Consider the following 27,912-nt stretch of genomic DNA (forward strand, 5'->3'; position numbering starts at 1 on the left):
AAGCCCACCATGCTCAGTTTTCTGAGCCAAAAACTGCATTAATGGACTCTCTTTTTTAGAAGTTTTGCTTACGGTTAATCAGTTTGGAGGAAAGTCTAGAACTAATGGCCATTTACAAGAACTGAGATTAGGGGGGTCAAAGGTGGCATCAAAGTTAGATACCAATTATTTTTGAAACCTTTTGGAATGCTAAAACACTGAAAACCTGTATCAAAATTGATTTCACTGGTGCAGATAAAAACTTGTGTGATGGCTATGCCTGTTTCATGTCTTTTCATCCCAGCTTTTTTTCCTTGAAGAAGTCTTTTATAACGTACCTTATGTTTCTGCATGAAAAGCCTGTTTTCATTTAAAAAGAAAATTATTTTTCTTTAATATGGCACACATAAGGTTGCTTCAGCTAAAACCTTCTAGTCTAATGAAGTTGCCCCTCCCCATGGCAGAGGGTTTGGAACTAGATGGTCTTTAAGGTCCCTTCCAAACAAATCCATCCTAGGATTCTAGGATTCTGCTGTTCAAATGAATATGGAGAAATTTGTGTTCTTCCGTAGTGAATTCAGCCACTCTTTGCATATAGGGAGGCTGAAGGGATAGTGATGCAGACAGAGGCCTGATGAGAGGATGCCAAACTCAGCTTTTATTTTGAAGTCCCAAAACCTTGTTTTTCTGTCTCTCTTTGGGTAAGCAGTTTCACTGCAGGGTTTCTTGAGAAGGCAGGATTAAGTGCATTAATGCAAACTGCTTTGGAGCAATACACAACTTTGGAGTAGTTGTAACCTTGGTGACAGCACAGAAAAAAGCAGATATCTTCAGAGTGAGACAAAGAGTCACCAAATGCCAGTGGCAGAACTGTTGCTGATCCCACCTGCCCCAAACACTGCACCAGGGCCTTGTTAGCAGCAGTGAGACAGAGCCTGCCTGGCTTCCATTTAGGACCCACATCAACAGTAAAAACATAGAGATTTGCTTGTGCTTACAGCTCATTTTAGCTGGTGAACATTGGCAAAAGTGCACAACAGAGAAGTGGCAGATAATTTGTGGGTAGGCTTTCAACTCATCTTCCATGTGTTATGGAAGCCCAGCTCCAAGTCCCTCTGGGGTGATGCAGACCAAAATGTGTTGATCAGTGCCTGCCTTGTTACTCACAGCAGTTCTTGGTGCCTTTGTCCAGGTGCACTGCAGTAAGATGTGCCACTACGGGCATAAAGAAACATATATAGGGACATAACCCCTCCTTTCTCACTTCAGGAAACCAATTATGTCCTTTACCTTTTTTCCTCTTATGATCCACTCTGCAAGTTTAAACACTGTCTGATATAATTTGAAACTACTCTAGGACCTCATTAGTATCAGCTCAGCATGCTGTTCAGCATCATCTTAAATCCATAATTGATCTGTGCTTCTGTCACACCAGTATGTACCTAGGTGAAATATATAGGCTGAAAGAAACTCATGATATTCAGCAAGTCACACTGGGTTTTTTGAAGCCTGTTTAAAAAGCACATCCTCAGCAAAAATTAGGACAAGGGTGAGAAATGAAAATGTTAAAGCAAATATGTAAAGCCTGTGAGATAAAGGACATGAGCAATGAAATGCAAGATAAATCATCGAATCCCTAGTTGTTGTCCATGGCACGTGCAATATAATTGGAATTGTTTTGACTTAGAAGAAAGATTAGTTAACCCATAGTTCTTCAGTTCTTGACCATGCACTAATGCAGTTTCAGCATGATTGTTGTTTTCTGTCCCCTAGTGATTGAGGCCTTCTACAGGAAGAATGATGAGAACTTAAATGCCCACTCAGGGTTTAAAGAGGGCCTTGAGCCCAGACCTCCTGTGCTATGGTTAAGAAAGATGATAAAAAAGGCATGGGTGATTGTATGTGTTTTTGAATGAATGTTCAGGATCCTGTTTTCTTGGGATTTCTGTGTTCTGTGTGTTATTTTGTGCCTTGAGCATTCCTGCTGGACTCATTTCTCGTAGTTTAGGTGCAAGATGACTAATTCTGACATTGCAAACAGGCTTTAGTGGGAGTTGGCAGAGTTTACATTTAAAAACCAAAGTGCCTGTGGACTCCCAGGTACCTAAGCAGAAATCTCAATCTTCAACTTTAGAAGTGTGGATACTTCTGCTATTTTGGGACCAAGGCATTGAGCAACACTGCAGTGTTTTGTACATCCAGCTCAAATTTGATAAGCAGTGTTCCCACTCTTCTTCTGTACTGTATGTGAGTAGTGACAGTGCCACGGTTCTGTTCAGCGTTGTTTGACTGGAAGCTGATCATTTGCTGATGGAAACACATTCCTAAATGAACATCCCCAGGAGCGGAAGTATATAGTAACAAGTATGATGCTGTGACTCGGAGTAAAGTAGTAGACAGCACAGCAGCAGAATCATCATTTTGAAGTCCAGTTCTCCTTATAAATCAAATCAAGTCTGTTTTTAAGGATTCTGGTCAATATAGATGAGGATCATCTTCTACATCTCTGCTGTCTACTTCTGTATGCCTTCACCAGACCATTGTATCTCTCCTTTCCCATCTTAAAATGTTCTCAAAATACCAGCCTAGCTCCATCCTTGTTGCAACAGAGAAAGCCTCTGAATAGTCTTACAAGCCTTTGGTTGATCAACATTAACCCTTTCCTACAGATTCAGCTTAATTATCAGGTAGGTTAAAACTCTGCTTTTGCCAGGAGCAGATGGTTCTGGAGGTGCCTCCAGTTCATGCTTGGTGAGTGATATTTATCAGGTAAACGTAAGATCTGATTTAAAAAAAGGGATGTCGTAACCTTGTGGAAGATTACAGCAGTTGCCATGTGCATCAGATCTCCTGTTTAGAGAGAGCAGTATTTTAACCACTTTTGTGTCCAGGAGGAATATCAGGCACCTGTAATCTGTCAGAGAAGTTTTTTGTAACACCGGAGCTTTAGATTTTGAAGGTTTATATCCTTTATTCATTTCCTTTAACCTCTTAAATATGTTGGGTGTTGTATATGCTAACCCTGAACTCAGCTCCTACGGACCTTAACTTTGTACTTGCAGCCACTGCACTGAAGTTAATATTTTTACATGAAATAAATCCAAACTATTAATGTACAAAATACATGACTGATGTAATTTACTGTAAAAGTAGTGTTTTTCAGATGCATAGCTGTTCTGTGATCATAAGCCTGTTTGATGAAGAGCTTAAATATTCCACTGGGAACCATAGATGAAAAATCAGAATTGTCTTAGATCATGAGCTTTGCTTTTTCAGCCTGCTGAGTCTACATTTTCTCTTTCTGCAGCTTGTGGATGTGACCTGGCTCAAGGAGGATTTTTTGTGAGACAGGGAGACTACATCTGTACTTTGGACTACCAGAGACTCTATGGCACACGGTGCTTCAGTTGTGATCAGTTCATTGAGGGAGAAGTGGTTTCAGCACTGGGCAAAACCTATCACCCAGACTGTTTTGTGTGTGCTGTCTGCAGGTATGTTTTCTACATGAAGTTCTGTTTCATTTAAAAACTAGATTTTGAAAGAGTGATGTCAGGCATTCAAACCTATAGCCTATAGATGGGGAAAAAAGTTCTGCTTTCTGTTATCCACTCCTTAAAAAATTGCAGAACTGAAAAAAAAAAAAAAAATTGCAAACTTTGAGTACGTCCCTTTTTTCCAAATGTTTTTTTCTGGTTTGTGGTATCTTATGTCTGAGGTTTTCGAAGTATTTTAAAAACTGCCACTGCCTCTACCGTCAGACCTTTTGTCCCAAATGTTGCCTTATTTTTCTGGTGTCTGCTGTTTCGTCATTTTTTAACTGAAGTTACAAAGGATTCCAATGCCAGTGGCTGTCTTCAGTGAGCCAGCTGGACACTGTATTAATAGATTTAAAATGAAGTTTCACAGTACTTCTTCCCAGAAACTTCAAGAGCCATTTAAAATAGGACAGAAATGTCCTGGGCTCGGGAGCACGTGTTGGATTTCACCCACATAGGTCCCAGACTCAGCAGTACAAGCAACTGATGTTTTCTGTTTGACCTGCATCGTAATCCTCTTGTATGGAAATAGCACAAACAAATCTATTGAAGACTTCAGCAAGAAGCCTGAAGTCCACTAAACCTTCAGGAAATGCACTCTTATAGGATTTTGGAGGAAATGGAAATGCTGCAATAATTTTTCTGGCTAAACTTAAGCCTTTATCAGTACAAGAGAAGTAACCCCACTTTGAAAGGGAAAGCACAACAAGGCACTGATGCACCATGTCTATGTCCTGGTGGCTCATGCAGGTGACTGTGCAGTCCAAAACCAGCATGTCCAGGTCACTGTGGTTGTCTGCCACCCAAACCTGCCCAGCCTGTGGGGCTGCCGAGCTCAGAGGTCCTCCTGTGCTGACATAGAAGCAGGACTTCAAATTCCACAACAGCTGTGGCTCATGGCAGGATCTCGATTTAATAAAGCAATTGTAGGAATAATTAAATAGCCATGCTGAGGGGAAGACTCATGAGATTGACAAGCCTTTATTATATTAAATTTTGGCCAAGTTTTGCTGTGTTTAATGGGACATTTTTTCCTTTTGGATACTTTAAACAAACATGAAGAGCAAAGGTAACAGAAAAGGCTAAAATCTTTTTTTTTAATTTTTCTTTTTTTAACGGGAGGAAAAATTATTTCAAATGGATCTCGTAAGTGAGATCTGACTGCAAGTGCTCTTGGCCTGCAGCCTGGCAGTATTACAGCCCTTCTACACATGAGCACAGCTAATTCTTGGTACCTTTATTCTTAGCACTAGAACCTTCTGTAAAGTAAGGTACTTCTTCGTTTAAGAGAAATCAAAAAACTGGTTGATTCCATTTTTTCCTGCTAAATGCACTTGTATCCTCAGCCACACCCTTAGGGCTTAGCATTCAGGCATAAATTATTTTCCTGTGTGTTACTGTACTTAGCAGTTTGGTACCTAACTGCTTTCACTCAGACTGTTGGATACACAAACTCCTGCTGTATTTATCAGTCCTTCAGCTGATGGTTTGGAGCTTGGTGGTACAATTTGTCTCATCTCCCTGAAAATTTGGAATAATTTTCTTGATTACTAAACTATTTATTTTTAAGTATCTAAGAATTCAGGTGAGCTGAATTGCAGTACTGTGAAATTCATGCTACAAATATCATGTGTGGTGAAGCTTTTAAAAATTAAGTTCCCGATACAGTAATATTGTTGCCTAATGTTCTGTATAACTAAATAGTTGTATTAAGTGCTATTTCGCTGTTTCTAATTATTGCTATTGAAAACTTCAGTAGAGAGACCCAGATTTGCTTCTGTTGCTTTCCTTAGCAGGACACACAAATTCATATTGTCTTCATCAGAGCCAGCTAATGCCCTGCTGACTAGCAGGATTCAATTAGTGTCTCCCAGGGGGGTTGTAACACTGATTTGTGGTGCAGAGCAACAGAAGAATCCTGTCATCTGTTTATAGGCTTTAAATCAGCACTGCTTCGATTACCTGGGTCATTGCAAGCCAGACATAACTTATGTTTTTTATGGTAAAGAATGTCCTATCTAAATATCATCAGCATTTATTTTATTGAGTGATGTCCTCAGTGAAAACTAAGGTGAGCAGACTATAAATCCGTGTAATTTAAGCAAAAAAAGAACTTGTTTGTTTGTTTAAAAAAAACAGTGATATTAAAAGGAAAGAAAGTTAGAGCCATTTGATTTTGCCTACAGGATTGTAAAGCCCTCTACCGTGGCATTTCCTTGGGTGGGAAGAGCCAGGAGAACCATTTGTGCCTTCCTTTCTTATAGATGGGCAGAAGCCTTAAGTACTGGGCCAAAGCACACTGTCTGAAGCAGTTGGCCCATGATGCATCTGGCATTGCCTTTTATAGCTGGACTTTAATGTGGGTACTGTGTTAGAAACCTGACTTCCAGAATGGTGTGGACTTGAGAGGTGGTGACTGCCTGCCAGTGGGGCTTTTCCTGCTCTCATGGAAACCAAGCCAGGCTCTTACCATCTTCAGTATGAAAATACTGGCAGCAGAAGGCACTTTACACTCATGACATGTGTCTCCAGAATGTTGCAGGATTGTTAAATGCCTTAAATGAGCACTTCTACAACCCGTATTTCTGTAGCTGCTGAAGTAACACTTTTAAACTGTTTTTACATTGAATAGTAAACCAGTGACAGTAGCAACTCCTTTATTTCTTATTTTCAGAGAAGACAAGATTTGAATAGAAACAAGTGGGAAGTGTATATTACTTCAGATGGTAGCAGCAGTGAGAAAATCGAGCTAGCTGGAGCAGTGGGAAAAAGTCCATAATCCAAGCCCGCTTGTCTCCTGGAGCTCCTGATATTACTACTGTTGCATGCCACATGGCCCAGTGTTACAGAGAAGAGCTTTATTCCCTGGTACCCTCTGCACTGCATTCATAAACTGCTGCCCTATTCTGTGAAAAAGCTGGTGTGTCAGAAACCCAGCTCATCCCTGGGCATCCCTTGGGAGTCAGATGCTATTGCCCAGGGCTTCCACAGGTCAAAATCTGAAAAAAATGAATTGGTATTCAGAGAAAAACTATTAAAAGTACAGTTTAATATGCCATTCTATTTGATTGTTTATCTTGTGTTGACCAGGTGGCTCTTAAAAAAATTCAGGTTTTAATTGCATGTGTGCTCTGCTGGCATAAATCCCTTCTTCTTCCAGTGCTGTTCATAGTCTAGTGAAACGGTTGTGGTTTTTGATGATAATGCCTAAAACTAGGAATGAGTGGAAGAATAACAACATAACATCTGAAAACTGTTGCAGATTAAATACTTATGGTGAATTCCCAGGAAGTGGGTGAGCAACCTTACTCTTACAGCTTCATTAATTAGAAGGAGCTGTGTCCTCCAGAGGGTTGCCAAAGACATTGCCTCCAAAAGCTTCACGTGTTTGTAAAAGTGAAACAGAAAGGGAGAAAACTGAAGCTGGCTGTAGCAATAGATGCTGAGGTTTATTAATTCTGCACATACTTCTTATATGGCTATCAGAGACAGGACAGCGTGACTCTTATGCAGGATGGGAAGGGGCAGGGCACTGAGTTTTTCAAAAAGAAATGTGTTGTCATATCTGTGATAATACTTCTGAAAACAGAATTTTCAGGAGATGTCTTAGTGCGTTAATAAGTTATATAGGTTCATTAAGCATATGTATGGTTTGTATAATGTTGTATAATGTTGAAATCACATAGACTGTGATTTCAATGTTACTGATGAGCTGTGTGTGCACTGAATATCAAAGAAATGGAGTTTGGTTTTATGAGTTAATATATTTAGTAAAGTTAGAGAGGAGGGTGTGCACCCACTTGGAGGAGTGTAATGCTAAATTTCAATATTCTTATAGCTAAAAGTTGAAAAAAATTGTGACATGTAAATGGTAAAGAGATAAGGACAACTTTTCTCTCTGATGAATAGATGAGCACATACATCCCAGGTCAATAAGAAGACAGGTTCATGTTTGCTTTACAAAATTTGGATATCTAAGTTATATGTTTTTCTGAGTTTAGAAAGTTTTCTCTTGAAACAGCAGATTGACAAAAGCTGAAAATGTGCCATGTAGAGATTAACAGTGTGTGGAGTGGCAAGAGGCAGCTACGTATACTTTTCAAGGGGTTTTGTGCCAAACCCAAGTCTAAAACCGCTCTCGACAAATTTATATTTTTATTATCTTCAAGAAGGTAATTCACTGTTGCCAGGCAGTTTTTTTTCAACAAAGGATTTTGTAGTCCTGCATATAACACTGCTATTTCTGGAAAGAAGTTGAGATCTTTGTGTAGGTATGCCTTAGGAAACTAGCATAATACTGAAAATTAGAAGTTCAAATTCAGTTCATTCTTAGCAATGATGTCAGACTTTTTGAATATGCTAAAGCTTTTTAATTGCTCACTTTTTGTAGGGATGTTGAATTCCGAAAGGGTTTGTTTCCCACTTAAGCAGTACCAGGTGCTTCTTAAGGCATCTCATGAAGTGGTCTTCTTCATCTGGATGTTGAGACAAAGATATTGAAATCAAACTGAGTGTTCTTGGCATTTTGATTCTAACCCAAATATATTTATCAATATATGGTTCTTTGTGAACAAAGGAGTGGTGTTGTGCAGCTCTTCAGGTTTAGGGTCTGTTGCTCTTCAGGGGAAGAGTCTGGAATATAAGTCCTATGAGGAGTGGCTGAGGGTACTGGAGTTATTTAGTCTGGACAAAAGATGACTCAGGGGAGACCTTATTGCTCCACAACTACCTTCAAGGAGGTTGCAGTGAGGTGGGAGTTGGCCTCTTCTCCCAGGCAACTAGAGATAGGACAAGAGGAAATGTCTTTAAGTTGCACCAAAGGAGGTTCAGGTTGGATATTGGGAAAAGTTTCTTCACTGAAAGGGTGGTTAAGCATTGGAACAGGCTGCCCAGGGAAGAGGTGGAGTCACTATCCCTGGAGGCATTCAAAAAGCAAGTAAACATGGCACTACATGACGTTGTTTAGTGGGCATGGTGGTATTCGGTTAAAGATTGGACTTGATGATCTTGGAAGTTTTTTCCAACCTTAATGATTCCAGGATTCTATGATTCTCTATGGAGTGTACCTATAGCCCTAGAGTAATGTCAGATGGGAGGGATCTGTGAGGCTCCTGTGGTCCAGCCCCTGGCTTAAAGCAAGTCCAGTTTGAGCAGGCTGCTGATGGCATTCATTTAATATATTTCTAATGATGGAGATCCAGCAGACTCTGAACAGTGTGTTCCAGCATTGAACAAGCTCCATTTTTTTTCCTTATATTGAGTTGTCATTTCCCATGTTCCAGCTTATGTCTGCTGCCTCGTATCCTTTCGCTCTGTGCCTTTGAGAAGAGCATGGCTCCAATTTCATATGCACATCATCAGGTAGTTCTAGACAGCAATAAGATCTCCCCTGAGCATTTTAAGACTGCACAGGTACATCTCCTGCAGCCCTTGTCCATGTGTCCTGTGCTGCAGCTCTGGACCTGGCCACCTTCCCTCATCTCCCTCCAGTAAATCTTGTCCTGAGGAGCCCAAGATGGTACCCACTCCAGTCTCTTAAATGAGGCACAGAAGGGAAGTTCACATCCCTGGACCTGCTGACTACACTAATGCATCCCAGGATGTGGTTGGCCTTCTTTGCTGCAGGGACACTCAGCAGACTCATGCCCAACATGGTGTCCACCAGGACCCCTGCATCTTTTTATGCTTTTCAGCTGATTAACCCCTGTGATGTACTGGTGTATGGGGTTGTTCTTCCCTGATTTGAGGACTTAGCATTTGCCCTGGGTGAAATTCATGTAGACAGTAGATAGCACATAATATCCACTTTGTATTACCAGTTTTAACCCCCTGGGTCGAATTCATCCCTATGGAGCAACCTTGAGGGATGTGATTGTACCAGGTACAAGTTAGAGCAGAATTTGATCCTTAGGTCCTTAGGTTGCAGTCTGACATTACACCTGACCTAGTGTAACTGCAGTCAGCTACTGAAATTAATAGCTTTGCTCTCCCCACAACCCTGACAGTATACGCTTCTGTTAATTTTTGTATATCAAATTTAGTTGACTGTTCAGCCACAGAGTCAGACTGGCAGTATAAAGAATGGAAGACCATCTATCTGCTCTGAATAAAACTCAATATTTTCTTTTGTCCCAGAAAGCTTGAAATGACTTGCCCACAGCTGCATAGATTGAGGCATGGTGCAAAAAAGGACAAGACCAGGACCTGACTTTCCGGTGTCAGCGCACAGTTAACCCTGGATTAGGCTGATGATGATTTGATGTTTTACAATATAATTTTTTTTATGACCTCCAGTTTTTTTCTGGGTTTACAAATATTGTAGGCAGGTTGATAAAACAAAATTCATTGGGAAATGAATCATAGATGTGTTAAAATTCTACAAGCCATTTCAGAGAGCTGCTTTAAAGATGCTCTTAATTCTCATTTTAAAAATAGATTATCCAACTGTGAAAATCTCACTGAATATTTATTAAAGGATAAGTAGCTAATTAAAACCCTGTCCTGGTTTCAGCAATACCTAGCAATGTTCAGTGGGTGACTGGTGGTGAGATATCATTGTATTTGAAGGCAGATACACTGCTCTTAACCTAAAATTCTATATATAGTCCTGCTCACAAGTTAAAGAGCTCAGAAACTGAAACCTTGTTAATTGACTGTTACCACCTTCTGTTGTGCCTTCACTCCTATTGGCGTTGAAATTCTCAAGCAGAGCTGCTTGAGCTGCTGTTACAGAAATACTGACAAATGTGTTGGGTATGAATTCTGGATTCCCAGTGAACAAGACAGTGAAGCAAACTCTGAGACTTATTTATGGATTTAGAAGACCTGTGAGGGAAGGAGATGTCTGTCTGTACCTTTGATTGTACCTTCCTTTCCAAGGAAGATTTCTCGGGGTTTTTTTGTAGAACAAGGTATCTTGCAGATTTGGAAAACAATAAAGAATTGAAATTATTGCCCTGTCCCATTGGAATGGAAGGGCACTGAGATTAACTGCTAAACTCTTAAAACATAAACCAAGTATGATGGGTTTATGGGCTCGGAAAGCCCCCATGTGCCCTCCCCTCTGAGGAAACTCTGTGACATCCTGTGGTGCCTGTGAGCTTTGATGTGTTTGTAGGTGTCATCTACCTGGTTCTGTCTTTGTGCCATAAGAGGTCAGTTATTGTATTCTTCCCTTCTAGTTTTAACTTATTTCTTTTTAGATTGTCTTGTTGCTTGATGTAGATGAGCCAGTTCTTAGTGGTCAGTCCCTGCTTCTAGTTTACTTGCTGCTTGGTGCATCTGTTTAAGATGGGCTTCTCTGTTCAGCTGGAAGTTCAGCTGGATCTTTATTAGGCATATCATTGAGTCAATATGATATATTAACCTCACCTCTGACTACTGCTCTTAATATACCAGATACAAGGCTGCTCAGTAGTCATGGTCATTCTTTAGAGCAGTGAATTGCTCACAGCTCCCAGTACATCACTATCCCCAGGATTATTAATGGTGCAAAGCCTTCTGTTTTACTGAGACATCTCATGAGAGCCCGGTTGGGTCATTAGCTGAGTCCCAGTCTTGGGGTCCATACAGACTTTGGCAAAACATTGTTGAAGGTAATATCCTGCCCAGGGCATGCAATTGTGCATAAGAATGAAAGATGCCAGAGTAGTTGTGTGACAGTGGGTGTAGTTGTGTGATTGTATCAGTGGAGCAGGTTACTGGTTTTGTGGGGGTTTAATCTGGAACAGATTATCAGTGTTTATAATAACTCTATGTCTATCTGTAAATCAAGATGAGATGTCTTCTTGAAAACACGTAGGAGATCAATTACAAGTTCTTGTCTCAGTTCTGGAATAGTTGACATGCCTTGGCTTGTGTCTTTCCATGTCAATTAATAGTGCTAAGTTGTAGACTTAATTCTGTAATATTTTGTTACAATGAAAACATGATTGAATGGTTTCTTTCACATTGGCGGTAGAAAACTAGGACAGCATTTTAATTATATTACTCCATTTTTGAGACAGTTTTTGGTAATTAGTCATTAATTTATATTATCTATACGGAATTATATCACATTTACTAATTTTTATTCAAATGTATGTACATTCATTTGAATAAATTTTAGATTGGACCAGATGAGCTCCAGAGGTCCTTTCCAAACTCAACTTTTTTGTGATGTTCATGAAAACCTTTTATTGTTCCACATATTAGAAGTTTCTCTGACTTAAAGAAGTATAAAAATCTGTTACAAACAGTTATGACTAAAAATTATTTTTTCTTTACATAACACAAGAGCTTGCTGCTGCTGGATTGCTGCAAGACAGGACAGACTTGCTCACTAGAGTGTGGCTCCATCGCATCCTGTCTGTCACACTAGAGATAATGTTGTCTTCTGATTAAGTTATTGACTAAAATTCATGGTAGAAAATCCTCTCCTAAACTGATGGAAATTTAGGGCACCTAACATGGCATTGGAGCTGTTTGTGCCAGAATCATACATGGAGCATTTAGTTGCATCAAAGATTAAAACAATTTTAAAGTCTATTTCCATAAAATATTTTTCCTTAACTTTGGCTGAGGAGGTTGCAAGTATTTGGAGTATAAAGTCATTAGCACAGGGAAAAAAAAAGGTGAAAATCAGAATTCATTATCAGATATCCAAAAATGTAATAATATTTAAACTCCATGTGTCCTCACAATTTTTGAATTATTGCCAATGGTCCAAAATGGATGTCAGAGCTGAACATTTATTTAGCTGGTTTCAAATAGATTTCAGTAACATTATATAGAAAGAAAGGGCAGCATTGCTTTTGTTCTCTGTCTTCGTAATAAATTTCTTTTAAATGCAATTCAAATGTAGAATAAGCCACTCTTAGGTGGTTTAGGGAGCAAAATAATGTTTAAGTTTAGGAAGAAGTATCTGTACAGCTCTTGTAGTGAAGACAACCTTTCAATTGGTATGAATTTGATAGCATTTGTGGGGAAATACCATGTGGAGTTTTAATGAAATGCTAATAAAATAATCTGATCAGATGGAACTCACCATGAGGCAGAAGGTCTGTGTTATGTTTGTGCCCCACTTAAGCCATATTTTGATAGCTTGCTTGGGATTTAGTTGGACATGAGCTTTGGGTGGAGTGAAATGTGTTTCTAAATCCTCACCATCCTTTGCCGCGTATGAAGTGATTTGTCCATCTGGTCCCCTTAGAGAAAAAACCTCAGCAGTTTCTGTGCCCAAACAAGAAAGCGCATGGCAGAAAGCTTTTTGTTTTAAGGACATTGATAAGAAGGAAGGATTTAATTAAGTGTAAGGAGAGCTGTTGTTGACTAGAGCAAACAAGTAATGTAGACACTGTGGGGTTTATAACTGGCATACGTTTTCTCCTTTGAATGTTCACCAGCGCATAGATTAAGAAAAGGACCTTGATATGGTAAAAGTTGGGAGAAGGAGTGCTGGTTTTTTAATGTATGAAAGTCATCACTCTCCTGTAGCATTTTAACAACATAAGAGCAGCCACATTTGCCTGTACTTACTCCTCGTAATGCCAATTTTATTTTCATTCTGTAACTGATCCTGTTAGCAATCAACCCTGGCTGATACTATGTTTCTTAGATATACAAGGATTTGGTCTTGAGTGCTCATTGTGTTTTTGTATCTTTAGAGATTTATTTTTTTTTCCCTAAGAAGCTGTAGAATCTAAATTTGCAATTGTCTGTTTGATATGTCCCTTTGATACTTTAGCCTCCATGTGGCTGAGAAACTGTGAACGAGAAGTGAGCAAGCAGAGAAAAAGAAGCCAGAGTAATAATCAATTCTTTAATGGAAGGATATTTAATTTCGATAAAGGCATGAGACTGTAACTGGTTTCCTTTTGTTTGCACTGCTGTAGGTTGCCTTTCCCTGCGGGCGACCGGGTAACTTTTAACGGGAAGGAGTGCATCTGCCAGAAATGTTCCCTGCCCCCTTCCAGCAGCACTGGCTCTTTCCCTGTACAGAACCTGCGGAGTAAGTAGAGATTTCTGCTCTTTTCAGTTTGTACTTTGTAGTCTGCACAGGTTTAAGGATCAGAATTTTAAACCAATTTGTGTAGCTGGAACTTCTACCACTATGCTGCGCAAGAGGTGTCATGAAATACAATGTAGTCAAAATACGTGAAAAAGTGTATAGTGATTTTCCGAGAAAGTCTGTTATTAAAAAAAAACACAGATGGTGTCATTACTGGATTTACAATACACAGAATCTCTCAAAAAATTTGGTTAAAACTGAACTAAATCAAATTATTTGGAGAAAAAAATAATATGGATGTTAATATTTTTGAGGATTTAGTCCAAGTCTGGCTAAAATAAAATCTGATGTGAGATTTAATAATTTGTAAGTGTTCCAGAAAATACAGTGACAGGACTGCATGGCTAGTTAGTATATGGGAAGGATTTAAATGTATGAAATGTGACAGGGGGACATTCACCTTGACCTCAGTACTATTGTGTACTAGCAGAAGATACAAACACTACAAAGAAATGTGGTCTTTTCACACCAGCTTTTTTTTTGCAGTAGGTCATAGAGTGGTGGTATTGCTTTGAACTCTGTTCCTTTGCTGTTTAGCTCATGAAGTGCTGCCATGCTCTAAGAACCCACCACCTTTACGTAATTAAACAGCAGCAGCAATTCAATTAAACAGCAAAGACAGACATACTTTTATTGATTATCACATCAAGCTGGATTCAGCATGGCTGAGGAAGGACCCCATGGATTGCTCATCTTCCTATAAGGAATCCATCCCACTTCTGGGAGAAATCTCTTCCTTTTTATTTTGTTTTCTTTTTCCCCCCCCACATTTCACTTCAGAAGTTTTCACCATCTCCTCTCTACATCTTCTCAGCAAAAGCTGCTGTGTGAATGCAGTGAGAGATGCTCTGCTGGTTTTCTCTTGCTAATGCCATTCTCTTTTGGGGAGGGGATCACCCCCTCTCTTAGCTGCTTTCTCTTGTCACTTATTCAAGAGGTGGATCACCCTTAGCCATCACTGCTGACCGCACTTGCAAATCCATACTTTAATGGCCTATCATCTGTTTGTCTCCTTGTCCTATGGGAAAAGTGCCTTTGACTTTAATGAACATTATTTGCCTGGTTGAGTAACTGTCAGAACAAGTTCATTTGATTATCTGTGATACAGAATCCTTTAATGTATTTACATTCCCTTTCTCTGTACTCGTACGCACACCATGGAGAGTTTTTCTTGCACTGCACTTCCCCAGCTCTCTCAGGTCACTGCACTGAGTCTCCCCAGCACACTGGTACCTGCAAACCTCAGCAAACCACTTGCCTCTGAAGGAAACAGCACTGGAAGCATATCTTTGTGGCAAAACCTGACCTTGGAAAAGAAAGGCTTAGCCTTTCCTCGAATTAAATCTCAAACATATTTATTTAAACCTGAAATACATGTCTGCTTTAAATCTCACTAGGAATGCATGAAATCTTTCCAAGTGACAGTGCACAGAAAGTTAGTGAAATATCTAAAAAGATAATAAAGAATTTGGGAAACATTCAGATTAATATGTAATATGTGAAAGAGCAATGTGTAATACCAGTTGTTTTCCAAGTACCTAAGCCTCATCTCCTCGGACGGTAAGATTGACGGAGAGATAGACAACAGGTTAGCAAAGTCATATAGTGCCTTTGGAAAGCTTCATAAAAGAGTTTGGCGAAATAAACACTTGAAGAAAAGTACCAAGATCAGTGTTTACAGAGCCATTGTGCTGTCTACTCTCTTATATGGATCTGAATCATGGGTCATCTACCGCCGTCACCTGCGACTCCTAGAACGCTTCCATCAATGCTGCCTCCATGCAATCCTAAACATCCACTGGTCAGATTATGTGACCAATACATCTGTTCTAGAACAAGCAGCAGTCACAAGTATTGAGGCCATGCTACTGAGAACGCAGCTGTGCTGGGCAGGGCATGTCTCAAGGATGATGGACCACCACCTCCCTAAGATCCTGCTTTATGGTGAACTTGCCACCGGCTGCCACAGGAGAGGAGCCCCAAAGAGAAGATACAAGGACTCCCTGAAACAACATCTCAGCCTTGGCCATATTGATCACCATAACTGGTCTACTCAGGCCTCCAGTCGGGAGGTCTGGAGACACACTATCTTTAACCCTGCTGATGCTTTTGAGAACGCACGCAGGATCACTCTAGAGGAGAAAAGATAAGGCAGAAAGAATCGAGCCTTGCAGAATATACCCCCTAAGGAGTCTTTCTGCTGTGCCTTTTGCAACCGGACGTGCCTGTCTCATATTGGCCTTTTTAGCCACCAGCGCGCTTGTAACAAACGTGGGTAGAGCTCTTCCCAAATCTTCATTCACGAAGCCTAGCCATGAATCCTTAGGCTAGAACCAGTATTTCAGGAATAAACAAGCACTGTCAGAGTCATCCTGGTTGAACTGGAGAACTGAAAGTCCAGAATGGCTGGCTGTAGCTATGCTACGTATTACATAAAGCAGTGAATGGTGTATCTCCTTGTTTTAACAACAGCTTTCTTGCAAAAGACCTCAAACAAACAATTCTTTTTAATAGTGCATAAAAACATATGACTTTCAAGCAAGCTTATTCAAGGAACAAATAGTACGTTGACCCACCATTACACTGGTTTTGTTCTTGTGTCAGAACTTCCTGATACGTACCATGTGTGCTGTTCATCAGCCTATTTATCTTGGTAATGCTTTCAGGGCATCTCTTGGGACTCACTGAGATCCCAACATCTCTGCCCCCTCTGACCATCCTTCTATTTTCATCCTCCCATTTTGGTTCTGACCTCTTTTATGCGTTCCATTTGGAAGAGATGAAGAATGTCAGATACTTGCTTTTTGCCTGAGTCCTTGAATTTTTTATTATTATATAAGTACCTACCTACCTGGTTTGTTTCATGAAAACCTCTTGTGACAGTGTTAGTGTTGAAAGGGTATTCAGGGAAGAATATCAACATGTAGCAGCAAATTGATGTGTTCTGCAGAGTTATTGGTTGAAATTAGTTGAGTCACCAAAGGATGCTGCTTCCAAGATGGGAAGAAAAGGACGTTGCATCAGTAGGCACTGTTGGCATAGCAACCACAATATTTGTTTGTAATTATCTGGAATTTAACAGCAGTTGGGAATAAAAAAGTAGCTCCAAAAATACTGCATTTCTGCCCACCTAAGCTTAAACCAGATGAAAGGTGAATGACATCTGAGCACATGGTGTTCTATTCAGTTTATGAAATAAACCAGTGAGATTAAATTAGATTACCAGATGAATCCCCAGTGCAGGAGAGATCACAAACAAATTTCTGATTGCAGTTAAACCGTAGATACTACAGAATACTGCAGGGGCTAAATCCAGGCACACAGCCAAATGTTCTTTTTTATTAGCAAAACTCAAATGTTCTGATCTGTGGTGCACACACTTTTGTGCTAGGCTAGTTTCCATGTATTGGTGCTCTACAGGGTAACATTAGACACATTATTGCTCTCTTAATCCATTCCAAATCCACTAAAGGAAAATATAAACTATCCTTTATTGTTGTGCGCTCAGAAGTGAAAAATTTACAATTGCACTTACAGTGTCTCATTAGGGTCATGTAAACAACTAAATAGAATCTTAAATCAGAAAGTTTTTAAGAGGACTATTCAAATGTTTTAATGAGATCCTAGGTTTGGATTTCTTTCTTAATAACTAGATAAATCTTTTTTTAATGCTTTTGTGTATCTCTCTCTTCCATGGAAGAGGTTGTTGTGTTTTGAGATTTTTTTCTCTTCTGGCATCTCTAAATGATTGTCTTTCGGGATTTGTCTTTTCTCTAGCAAATTTTTGGTATGCCTGAAAAATTTCTAAAAATACTGGGGGTTTTTTTGCATAAGATGGAAGATATCTTTTGGAGGATTAGAAGGATTACTGAGATATTGATACTAGAATCAGTTTATCACTGGTACTTATCCCTATTTTTCCACATATTCTGACTGTTTTAACATTTAGTGAGACAATTATACATAGACAGGAAATCTGCAGAGTGAAGAGTGAATGAGTGATGGACCTTGTAGGCTATTAGAGGGTTGATTTAGGATATAGAGAACCAGATCCAAATCCCATGTCTATGTAACATCAAAAAAAAAGGGCACTTACTGGTAGACTGTTTGTGTGAAAACTGAGTGTAGATTTGGATTTTATTAGTTCAGTCAAAAGCATTCATTGTTACAAAAAAGGCGACCAAGCCCCCCAAAAATCTTGTTCTCAATTACTTTTTCTGGGGAGCCTTATATAAGTGAATTTCTATAAATAATAAATATGTAGCCAGCCATCATTTTTACGTTTTTACGTCACTATTCCTCAGGAATTTGTAATACCTCTTAACTAATGGTGTGTTTTTCCTGGTTACAGGAAATTTCATATCAGAATTTCGTCTTGGATTTTTTAATGCTTACTAAAAGAATTTTGGAATGATAAGTAAAACTTGCAGAGCGATAGGCAAAGTCTAATATGAAAAATCAGGTTTTTTTTTTTAATCTAGGTATTTTTTATTTATTTTATTAGGCTGATTTGCCCAATAAATGCTTGAAAAATTGATCATCAACATTTCACGTTTTAAACACAGTATAAATGAATTAAAATAAAGCCCGAGTCTCTAGGAAACTTAAGTCATCAGCTTTTTTCTTTGAATGATTCATGTCTTCTAGCAATGTCAGGGCATTATTAGGGCAGCAACACTTGTCATCCATCAGTGAGCAGCCAGGAGGAGTGTTGGAGTCCACGTGAGCTGTTACCAGGACACCAACAGATCCTTGTACTGCAGTAACCAGCACTGTTGCATGACCACTTAAAGTGTATGATTCACTCATATTGGATTTTTCTTTTGCAGACTGCGGGGGTTGTGGTTCAGAAATAAAAAATGGGCAGTCCTTGGTTGCCTTGGACAAACACTGGCATTTGGGCTGTTTTAAGTGCAATACGTGTGGCAAGCTACTGAATGCAGAGTACATCAGCAAGTAAGTTGAGGAGCATTTTCACCTGTTTACATCATTCTTTTAATGCCAAATAATTCGTTTATGATTGTGTATCCTTTAGTTTTTATTTATGTATGTTTGGAGATATGTAAGAGATTAGAGACTGTTGTCTAAATTACTATCTAAATTGTATTAAAAGCAGAAAAAAATGAAATAAAGAAAAGTAGAACTTAAATTTGTCCATTTACCTGGAATGGTACTTGACAAAGCATCTGTGCTATAGAAAATCAGTGGGTGGAGCATGTTTCAAAGCCCCATAGATACTCCCTTAGTCATCTATGACTTTGCTCTGGGCAATGCTGTAATGTGAACAAGCAGATACTGTCCTTTCCATGTGTTTTACATAAGCAGAAATGTTCATCAAAAGTTCATTAGGGATGTACATACCATGCTTTTCTGCTGCTCCAGACCCTTGTGCTGTCAAATTTGGACTGAACGTGATGACAGCACTGAGAAACAGCACAAAGCACGCACACAGACCAAGTCCCATGTCAACACTCTCATCAGGCTGGTGAGATACAGGGCTTTCACTGGCCAAGGCACCTGGGATTAATTTCTGCTTCAGAGAAGTGTGTTGATATGTTGAAATTTTCTTAAACAACAAAGTAACTCAATCACCAGTGCCCAGAGATGATGGAGTTTCATAGCTCATGTCCCACTGACTTTCAACAATTCTTTGGATTTAGATTAATACAAGTATAACATTTAATTTCACAGCTTGCACTGGAGAAACAATATTTATGAAAAGGGTGTTCTTAAATAAGGTTTTGCATTAACTCAAAAGTTGTGCTACTCTGCTGCATTTTGGTACAGTCCTTTTTTGGCTTGTTATTTAATAATAAAACCCCCATAAATTGTAAAGATATAGTTATTGTGAAATCCTCTTTTTAAAAAAGCTAAATGCCAAACAAAATAACTCATGAGAAGAAACATCCTGGCTTCAATTAATTCAATTAATTATTGTGGTAACTTATAAGTTAGTCTCTAAGCAGTCCAACTTGTATGCTATAAAATTAATTTCTATGCTTCTCCAGGGAAATGTCTGATAAAATTATACCTCTGCTAATAAATCTGTCTGATCATGGACTGTTTTAACATAACAAACTAAACATATTTAACTATATTTAACTTACACTTTGAAACAGGAGAAGAGTCTGCAGTTTCTGTTAGAGCAGTTTGTTTTCATTCATCAGTTTAATGGTCTATGTGTAAAACTTTGTAAAATTGTAAAATGTAAATTTAACAGGTTCTCTTCAGAGCAGTAATCCAAGTGTTCCGGTTCTGACATTTTAGAACGGCTGACTCCAGTTTTTATTCTTCATATCTTTAAGTTGTGCATTATCTTAACTCACTCGTGGGGGTGAACTAGCTGGTCACATCATGTGTGAACACACTGCAACATCTCTTCTGCTGCTCCAGCTGAATTCTCGTAGTCATAGTTGGCTTTTATGGACCAGGTTCCCGAGATGGTTAATCCATGCCTGTCTTTAAGCAAGTCCAGTTGAGAATGTCAGTACACTTAAATGTTAATCAAAACTTGGTTTACAGACAAGACAGTTGAGAAATTACTCTGCTCAGTCTCAGCTAAAGGATTAGATAATTTATGTATCAGATGATACATATATTGGATGAATTAGATGGCAAGTAAAGAGGAAAAGAATAATATGTAGAAATATTTTTCCAAAGAGAGGGAGACACGTGGAAGACATTAATGGGCAACAATATTAAACAGATGGTGTGAGGTTTTCAGAGACCAAGTATCATTACAAGGAGAGAGGCAATGGCTGAATTCAGCAACAAGCAGGAAAGTAGGATCATGGTAGACTCTAAAGGGCCAAAATAGTTCAACAACTATTCAGTTCTTTACAAAATTAGTATAAGTGAGTATTTGGTAGGCAGGAAAGTCCATTAATACCCTATGAAGTGTTGAAGCATTAACAAATTTTAGATGTGTAATCTCCAGGTGAACTGTGAGCCTACATAAAGCAACTTCTGTATGGCCTGTTGTTCTTCCCTAGGGATGGCGTTCCATACTGCGAAACGGACTATCATGCAAAGTTTGGTATCAGATGTGACAATTGTGAAAAGTATATCACGGGAAGAGTACTTGAGGTAAGGAGAAGCTGTCATTCAAGGACACCTCAAAGTGTACAAAAAGACTTGCTCTTCTGGGCGTAGTCCTGTGCTCACAAATGAGTGTTCATGCAGCAGCTTATGTTACTTTTATAACACCAGGATCTTCTTCTATAATTTTTTTGTTTGTTTGTTTCTTCTGTTAATGATTTGATAATACACTGGCTCCCTAAATGGATATTTGTGGTACTGGAGAACATTCAGGCAGCAGAAGTAATAAGTGAATGTGTTATTAGGCACATTTTAATACTTAAACTAAATTCACTTGTAATTTCTGCTTTTTGATTCTGTTTTATGTTCCCCAAAGATAGGATGAAGCTGTTGAAAAGTAAGATGAATAATTTGAAGTGTATTTTTGCACTCAGAAAGGAGCTGTGTTGCAGGGATTTCCTTTAGTTTGTTGTTCTAAGAAGCAGGAGGTTGTTTAGTGTAGGTGCATGTTTATGGATTATGCAGAAATTTCCATAAAACTGACCCAGGGTCAGAAATTAATATAATGCTTTGATCTGACTAGAATCTATCCTTGGATCTAAGTGTATTGTTATTTTATGAATGTCTTTGATTATCCACTTTTTCTTTCTGCTTTTCCCTGTATCTTGTGAAGTCTTAACATTACCAGAGTTAGGAAGAACTTCTCCAGGTTGCTCAGTTCACTCCTTTCTCTTCCTCACTTAAGAAAGCCTGGAGAAGTCTCAAGGAGTTCCACCAGAGAAAGATCTGCTAGGAGTTGTACAAAGACTTGACTATTCAAGTGGTGGACAATTATAGCTGGGAAGGAACTGAGGAGCAAGTGTCCATCCTAGATGAGAATCCATATTAGATGGGATAATATGGTATTAGGGTTAGGCTTGGGAGGCTTTTCCATTTTCAAAAGTTTTTACAGGCAGAAAGCAAACTTCTAATAAGAGTATAAAGACAGATTTCTCACTTTTTGCAGATGATTGTCTCAAGTGGGAGATGCAAAACAAAAGACATTGAATGAAAGGTAGTAAGAGGGGGTGAGCTTTGAAGGTGAAGGTAATTAAGAGAGAGATGAGTGCAGAGAGAAGAGTCAAAGCTACAGCAAATTTGAGGTGCACTCATAGCAGTTTACAAGGAGTGATAAATACTGAGATGGGAGAAGAACAGAAGCTTCAGTTTATTTACTGACTCTTGGCTTCACAACATTGTGTTTTTCTGTCCTGATTCTTACCTTGAAATATCTGTGAAAAAATACTCTTTTTATTTAGTAATATTTTACCCATAGTATGGTTAAACAATAGCATATGATGTGATGTGATGTGATGTGATGTGATTAAGAACTGTGTCCTTACTGTCTCTGTGGATGATAAAAAGGAAAAAAAAAGTTCTGCATAGTAACAGTACTGAGTTGGATGTGTGGGACCTGGGAGCAGGTGTGGCTGTAGTTGTTTCTTCTGATTGCTTGGTGAGAGTGTAGTGAACAGAAGGAGAGTTCCTTGTTTTTATTGTAGATAAACTGTAACAAACTTGAGAAAAGTTAATTCTTTAAAGCTGTGGTAGGAATTTTACCATAACTGATTACATATGTCACTGTAGTTCTGGGTGATGTTTTTGGTTAGTGTGTGTGTGTCCCTCTCCTCTTCCCTCTCCAGTGTTGCTCTGATGACAGTACTGTAACACTGATTCTCATCTGACTTTGGTACTGGTTCAGGCTGGAGCTACTTTGATAGGTCTGTGGCATTTAACTTTGTTAAAAGTACTGATGGAACATTCCAAAACCTTTTTTTTTAATAAAAAAAAGGATGTGCAGAAAGGACTTTGACAACTCACAGAAGTGTCAGATACTGTCACTATGAAACAGGAAAGATACGATTAAATTAATATGAAGCAGGCAATGAGTTTGAAGAGTTAAAATGATATTTAATGTCTGGAGACTTGTTAGAACAACCTGGACATTTTATGGTCTGTAAACTTTTTTTTCATAGGATTGTACACAATTTTTTGTTTTGTGTGCAACTAGTGAAGCCTTGAATATAGGTGCACATGATATGTCCTAGCATTCTGCTGTCACAAGAGGTCCTGTTCCTCTTGACATCTCCCAAAATACTTACTCTCATCCACTCTGTTTTCCCATGACATATCTCAAGATACGTATTTTTTTACATTCCCACTGCCTGTTTACAAGAGGTGACACACATTGTGAGCCTTCTTCCGTGGTGATCAGCCTGTGATTTCCATGAGTCTTTGGAGCGCTGTAAGGGATCACTTAAAATGACCTTTGAGTTTCAGTGTTGACCATGGAGAGCAGCCGGATGAAGAGGTAACGCACACACCTCATTTCATTAGGAAGGTAGACAAAAAGTCATGACCTGAGCAAACAAATGTGAGAGAACACAGAGAGCGTATCCATAGCTAACGTGGTTAAGTCATTTGTTGTTTGTCTGCAACAGATGGACTTCTTTGAAAGGCTTGGAATTGGGGCTGATCTCTTCCGTCTGTCTGGTATTGGTATAGAACTTGATGTGTGTTTGTCACCAGCAGGCTAGTTGATATGTTTGTATATTTCCTGGTCATGAGGACAGAAAAAAAATACAAAGTAGCCATGGCTGGTTTTTGTAGTAGGACATGTTCTTTGTGGAATTGTCTGGAATCCTGAAACATTTTTTCAAAACGTCAGTATTTCGTTTTACCATCTTGAATATTATGTGGAGTACACAGAAATAATAGGGCAAATTGCTATTAAAGTGGGGGGGATCTTCTTGACAGCAGTACTTATTAGGCAGAGGAATACTCTCCCAAGGGAGCTGCTGGAAGCTGTCACTTAGAAAGTCTTATAACAAGATTGGACAAGGCACTGGAAAATCTGTGATAGGGAACAGTCCTGCAATGACAAAGGGAGGGACTCTATGACCTAATAGGATTTTTTCCATCTCTGATTTCTGTGATAATGTCAGGAGGACAGCTGCTTCCACAATTATTCTGTGCCCAGAAATGATAATATTGTCTCCCTTTCCAACACTTGGTTGTTTTAAGTGTTTATTTAGCAGAGAGGAAGGGAGAGTCAACTAGTGTGAGTTACTGATAAGTTATAAAAGTAGGGCTGTTTTTGTAGGTTGTCAGCCAAATACAATGATGACTTAGTTACTTAAATTCTTCTTTCAGCCCATTTTCTGGGGGCCAGATTCATTCCATCTAGTAAATGGGCTTAAACACAGGATAACTTTGTTTATAATTCCTTTCTTGTTTCTCTCTTCCCCTCCAATCCACCTTGGCTTGCCCTCGGTCTCCCAGGGAACTTGTACTGGAAAAGCTATGAAAGGGGCTGAGCAGTTCATTTATGGAGATGATAAATCCTTCTATTTCTTTTAGAAGTAACAGTTTTGCTGTTTTTACAAAAAAACTGCCCACAAGTGCATTTATGGGCAAGATTTGCTTTGCTTGTGAAGCATACAGAGCACTCTTAAATGCAATATCCATTCTCTCCTAGAAATTGCTCTGTTTTGTCCCTGACCATATGTATTGATAAACCTGCCAGCTTAAGGGGGGACCAAGAGGTCACTGGAGTTTACGTTAATAGTTTGACTTAAAATGCAGTATGAGTAAAAACCCTTAGGGAGGAAAAGGTTTATTTCAGTGCTTATGCTATATCTGTTGCCAATCTGCGATAGTTAAGATCATGCAATAACACAGAAAGTAAACACATTTTAAAATATCAAGCCACTGATTCTTATAACCAGCCATTTCCCTTTTGTCATGTTGCAATATATTTCTCTGCATTTAACACTAAAAATATTTTCCCCCTTTTTTCTATCACAAGCAGTTATTTATTAGTTAAAATCTCATAGAAATAGACAAGTGTTATTGCCTTTTTTTTAATATACCGTATTTCTCATGATAATTCAGTGCCTGATGCGAACTCCTTTCAGTCAAGAAAACACTTTCCATTTATTTCGTCATTTTTAATCTAGTCTTCTAGCTGTGCTTTGCTTGGCGGAGGCAGAGATGTGTTGCCTACCTCCTGGTTCTTCCCACACAGCAGACTGTGCAGAGGTTTTGGAAGGCTGTTATTTTCTCCCCTTTAACAGATAAACTTGAAGGAGAACTTATAGAGAGTAGTGTTAGTTCCTTTCGACTTTTATTTTGCAAAACTGAATTAACCAAGTTCTCCTCTGCTCATAAAATCAGCTCCAGGCTTTTCTGATGATGCCAGTGGACCTTGTCACTGATGATTCCTCACTGGAACCACTGTCTCTCAGCATGGATGAAGATTGTACTCCAGACAGTGCCTCACCACTGCCTTGTGCAGTGATAGCAACCCCTTCCACTATTTCTGAAGAAAGACTTTCCTTGGTATACCTCACACTGATGTGATTTTTTTGCCCGTGACTTTGTTAACATTGACAGCCCATAGTGAGATTATTACTTGGGTAATTTTCTCTTCATCTGCTGTGTCAGCCGGTGGTTTCCTACATTGTTAGAGGAAGCCTCCATATCCAAAAATAGCCTCCTGGGGATGTTTTGATGGCAAACACAATATAGGGTGTGGAGGGGGTCATGATTGCTTGGCTAGGCAACTGCATCCCAGTGATGGCCTAGCTGAGCTGCCTGGTATCATCCAGCCACTGCCAACTGTGTTAGGAGCTGATGGATAAGCTGAATCTCCATAACTGCTAGCTGGTGTTTTTAATTTCATGTGAATAAAAGTTGACAGTGTAGCGCATTGGAAGTTTTAGAACAACTTTTGGAAATGCCTCCAGGGCTTATTTACATGCAACCCAGCTGCTTCTGTAAGCTCTGACAGGTACTTTCAGCACTTGACTTTTGTCTACAACTGTCCCGTGATTTCCAGCTACGTGACTGTGGTGTAAAAGTATCTTACAAGTGCTGGTGAAAAGGGCTCTATCGCTTACAGCAGTTGGACCCATCTTTATGTTTAGTATCTGACATCCTAACATGGCAGCATGGCACTCAATTTAGGAGGAGGGAGAAAGAGTGAACATTTTACTGGTTTACATGTATGTGTAAATGTCTAGAAAAACATAATCAATGTACGTTTTAAAATCTAATAATCACAGCCACATGTTATTTTGAAATAAGGGAACAAATGCAGTAGGCACTAAGAATGTCAGTACTAGAAATGTCAGTAATTTATATGTCAATTAAATGCCACTTATACCTCAGTGACTTATTAATTAAATCATGAATCTTGATTTTTGTAGTTTGTTTTTTACTTTGCTCTGGGATTGAGCTGCTTTTGTTTGCAGCCACATCTCCTTTGTAAATAGATTGCCTTTCCCTTTACAAAAGTCTCAGTATAGCAGAGAGACGAGACTAATTCTATACAGCAGGGAGTACAAATTTCTGCCTGCAGTAGGGAAGAATGGTTTATTCTGAAAGGTCTGTTACCCTGCTGTTTCATTAACAACAAAACCTACTGATGTGTGAAAGGTACTTGAGCAGCTTATTACATAGGCATTAATACTGAAACATGCAATAAAAGCGGGTCTGTGTGTACGAATGAAGGGTTCCCTGTAGCCTGGGCAGCCCCGTGAAGGCTGTCAGAGCAGCAAAAGCATCCAAGAGTCAGTACTATCTTCGGTTAGAAACTGCTCTCTACGCAAGTTTTCTCCCTTCAGCAAAGAAGAAAGAAAACAACTGGAAAAGATACATCTATATAAATCAGCATTAGCTTTTGCAAAAGGAGACCATCTAAGGTAGGAAACGTTAATTAGTCCTTGCAATACATAGTGAGATGCACTATACAGAGTGAGATGCACTATTCAATGCATGCTGAGATGCAGAGCATTTTGCAGCTTGGGAATGGTCTCTGTTTTGGTGCCAGTTGCATTCAGCTGGAACTACTGGTTTGCAAAGGCAGGTTAGTCATCAGTGCATAGTATGTGAACTTGGCTGGGTAAGTGTTAACTGACAGTTGACTTAGACTTTCTGCTTTAAAGCAGGCATCGTTAAAAATACTATCAGCAAGCAAATAAATAGCAATGCAAATGTTTTTTATCTTAGTTTTTACCCTTTTGTGTAGCCCAGTTGTATTGTTTTAGATGCATTTACCTCATCTTTCTCCCACTTTCATCCTTTCCCTTTTCCAGCCACCTTTTCTCTCCAGGAAGAGATAGAAAGATGCACCTATCCATATTTATTATCTGAACTGTTAAAAACTCACAATTTTTAATGTCAGGAAAAAACTATATATTACAACAAACTCTGTATAGTTTTTACCCTGTAATAATATGTTAGGCTTATTGAAGAAGAGCACTGAGTAGCATTTGATGATAGCTTAAGACTGTTACATTTTTACCAAAGTAAGGAATTCTGTAAACTATCTCTGAATAACATAGAGAAGTTCAGAAATTGAGGGACACTGGTTGATAGAGAAGAAAGAATTACTATTGCAAGTTTTGGAGTTTTGTTGTTTGTTTTTTTCTTCTTTCTTTCAGTTGCTTGCTTGCTTTTCTGTTGAGGATTCCTTTTGCACATTTGGGAAAGTCCCCATTAGTGCTGCTGTGCATTTGTGCCTGTGTGGGTTTGTATGTGTTGGAGTTTTAGTGCATAGTTTGATTCTTGAGCCTGGCAGACACTTGGGGTGTCCACTGCCTTTTCTACTTATGCAAAAATGTAGTACCAGTTAACTATCTGAAAATTTCTTAATTGCTTAATTAAAGGATCAAAGGAGTGATTCCAGTAGTCACTGTGATACTTCTGAGCCTCAAACACACGCAGCACACAGTATGGCAGTTACAATGCCTCTGTAAGCTATGTGTTGCTGTGGTGATGCATTAATATATAGTACTATTTGCCAGCATTTCAGTATTTTGACAGTGTGAGACTTTGCCCTTTATGGATGTCTGCAGTTCCTCATCCAATTACTTTGCATAATCTTTCATTTCTGGTGGTCTCCTGACTCATATCAGGGGTGTGCTGCAGTTGCAGGACCACTGCTGTGCAGAGCCCTTGTGCCTTGCTGTGATCCAGCCAGCACCACAAGCGCCTGCCTCCAGCTGTCTCCCGTAACCATGACAGTGGTGCAGCAGTAAGTGCACTTAGAGACAATTGGCTTTGTTGATGAAGTATCTCCAGGATGCTCTGGCCCATGTGAGAACAGTTCAGCTTGTCTGCTAATAGCAGGAAAGCAGCCTGTGACTCATTTCTTGCGTCTTAGATTTTTCATCCTTTACTAACCTTCAGCACTGTTTGTGCTTTTTTTGAATTTCCCCCAAAGTAAGAACTTCTGAGTGGTACCTTGAACTAGAAATATGTGAATGA

At 39.1% G+C, this 27,912-nt stretch overlaps 1 protein-coding gene across 15 annotated transcripts in view; it reads left to right on the plus strand.

The window, feature by feature from the left end:
* The window catches only part of ABLIM2 (actin binding LIM protein family member 2), a 142,343-nt gene that overhangs the window by 49,168 nt on the left and 65,263 nt on the right, over positions 1 to 27,912 (plus strand). For all 15 annotated transcript variants that reach the window (XM_027686346.1, XM_027686351.1, XM_027686348.1 and 12 more), the window contains exons 3-6: positions 3,287 to 3,470; positions 13,388 to 13,503; positions 18,393 to 18,519; positions 20,556 to 20,649. In XM_027686346.1, coding sequence (XP_027542147.1) covers positions 3,287 to 3,470; positions 13,388 to 13,503; positions 18,393 to 18,519; positions 20,556 to 20,649 — 521 coding nt within the window. The remainder of the gene's footprint in view (positions 1 to 3,286; positions 3,471 to 13,387; positions 13,504 to 18,392; positions 18,520 to 20,555; positions 20,650 to 27,912) is intronic.

The sequence above is a fragment of the Neopelma chrysocephalum genome, unplaced genomic scaffold (assembly GCF_003984885.1).
Source record: "Neopelma chrysocephalum unplaced genomic scaffold, ASM398488v2 Primary Assembly neopelma1_71, whole genome shotgun sequence".
In the NCBI taxonomy this organism is placed as follows: domain Eukaryota; kingdom Metazoa; phylum Chordata; class Aves; order Passeriformes; family Pipridae; genus Neopelma; species Neopelma chrysocephalum.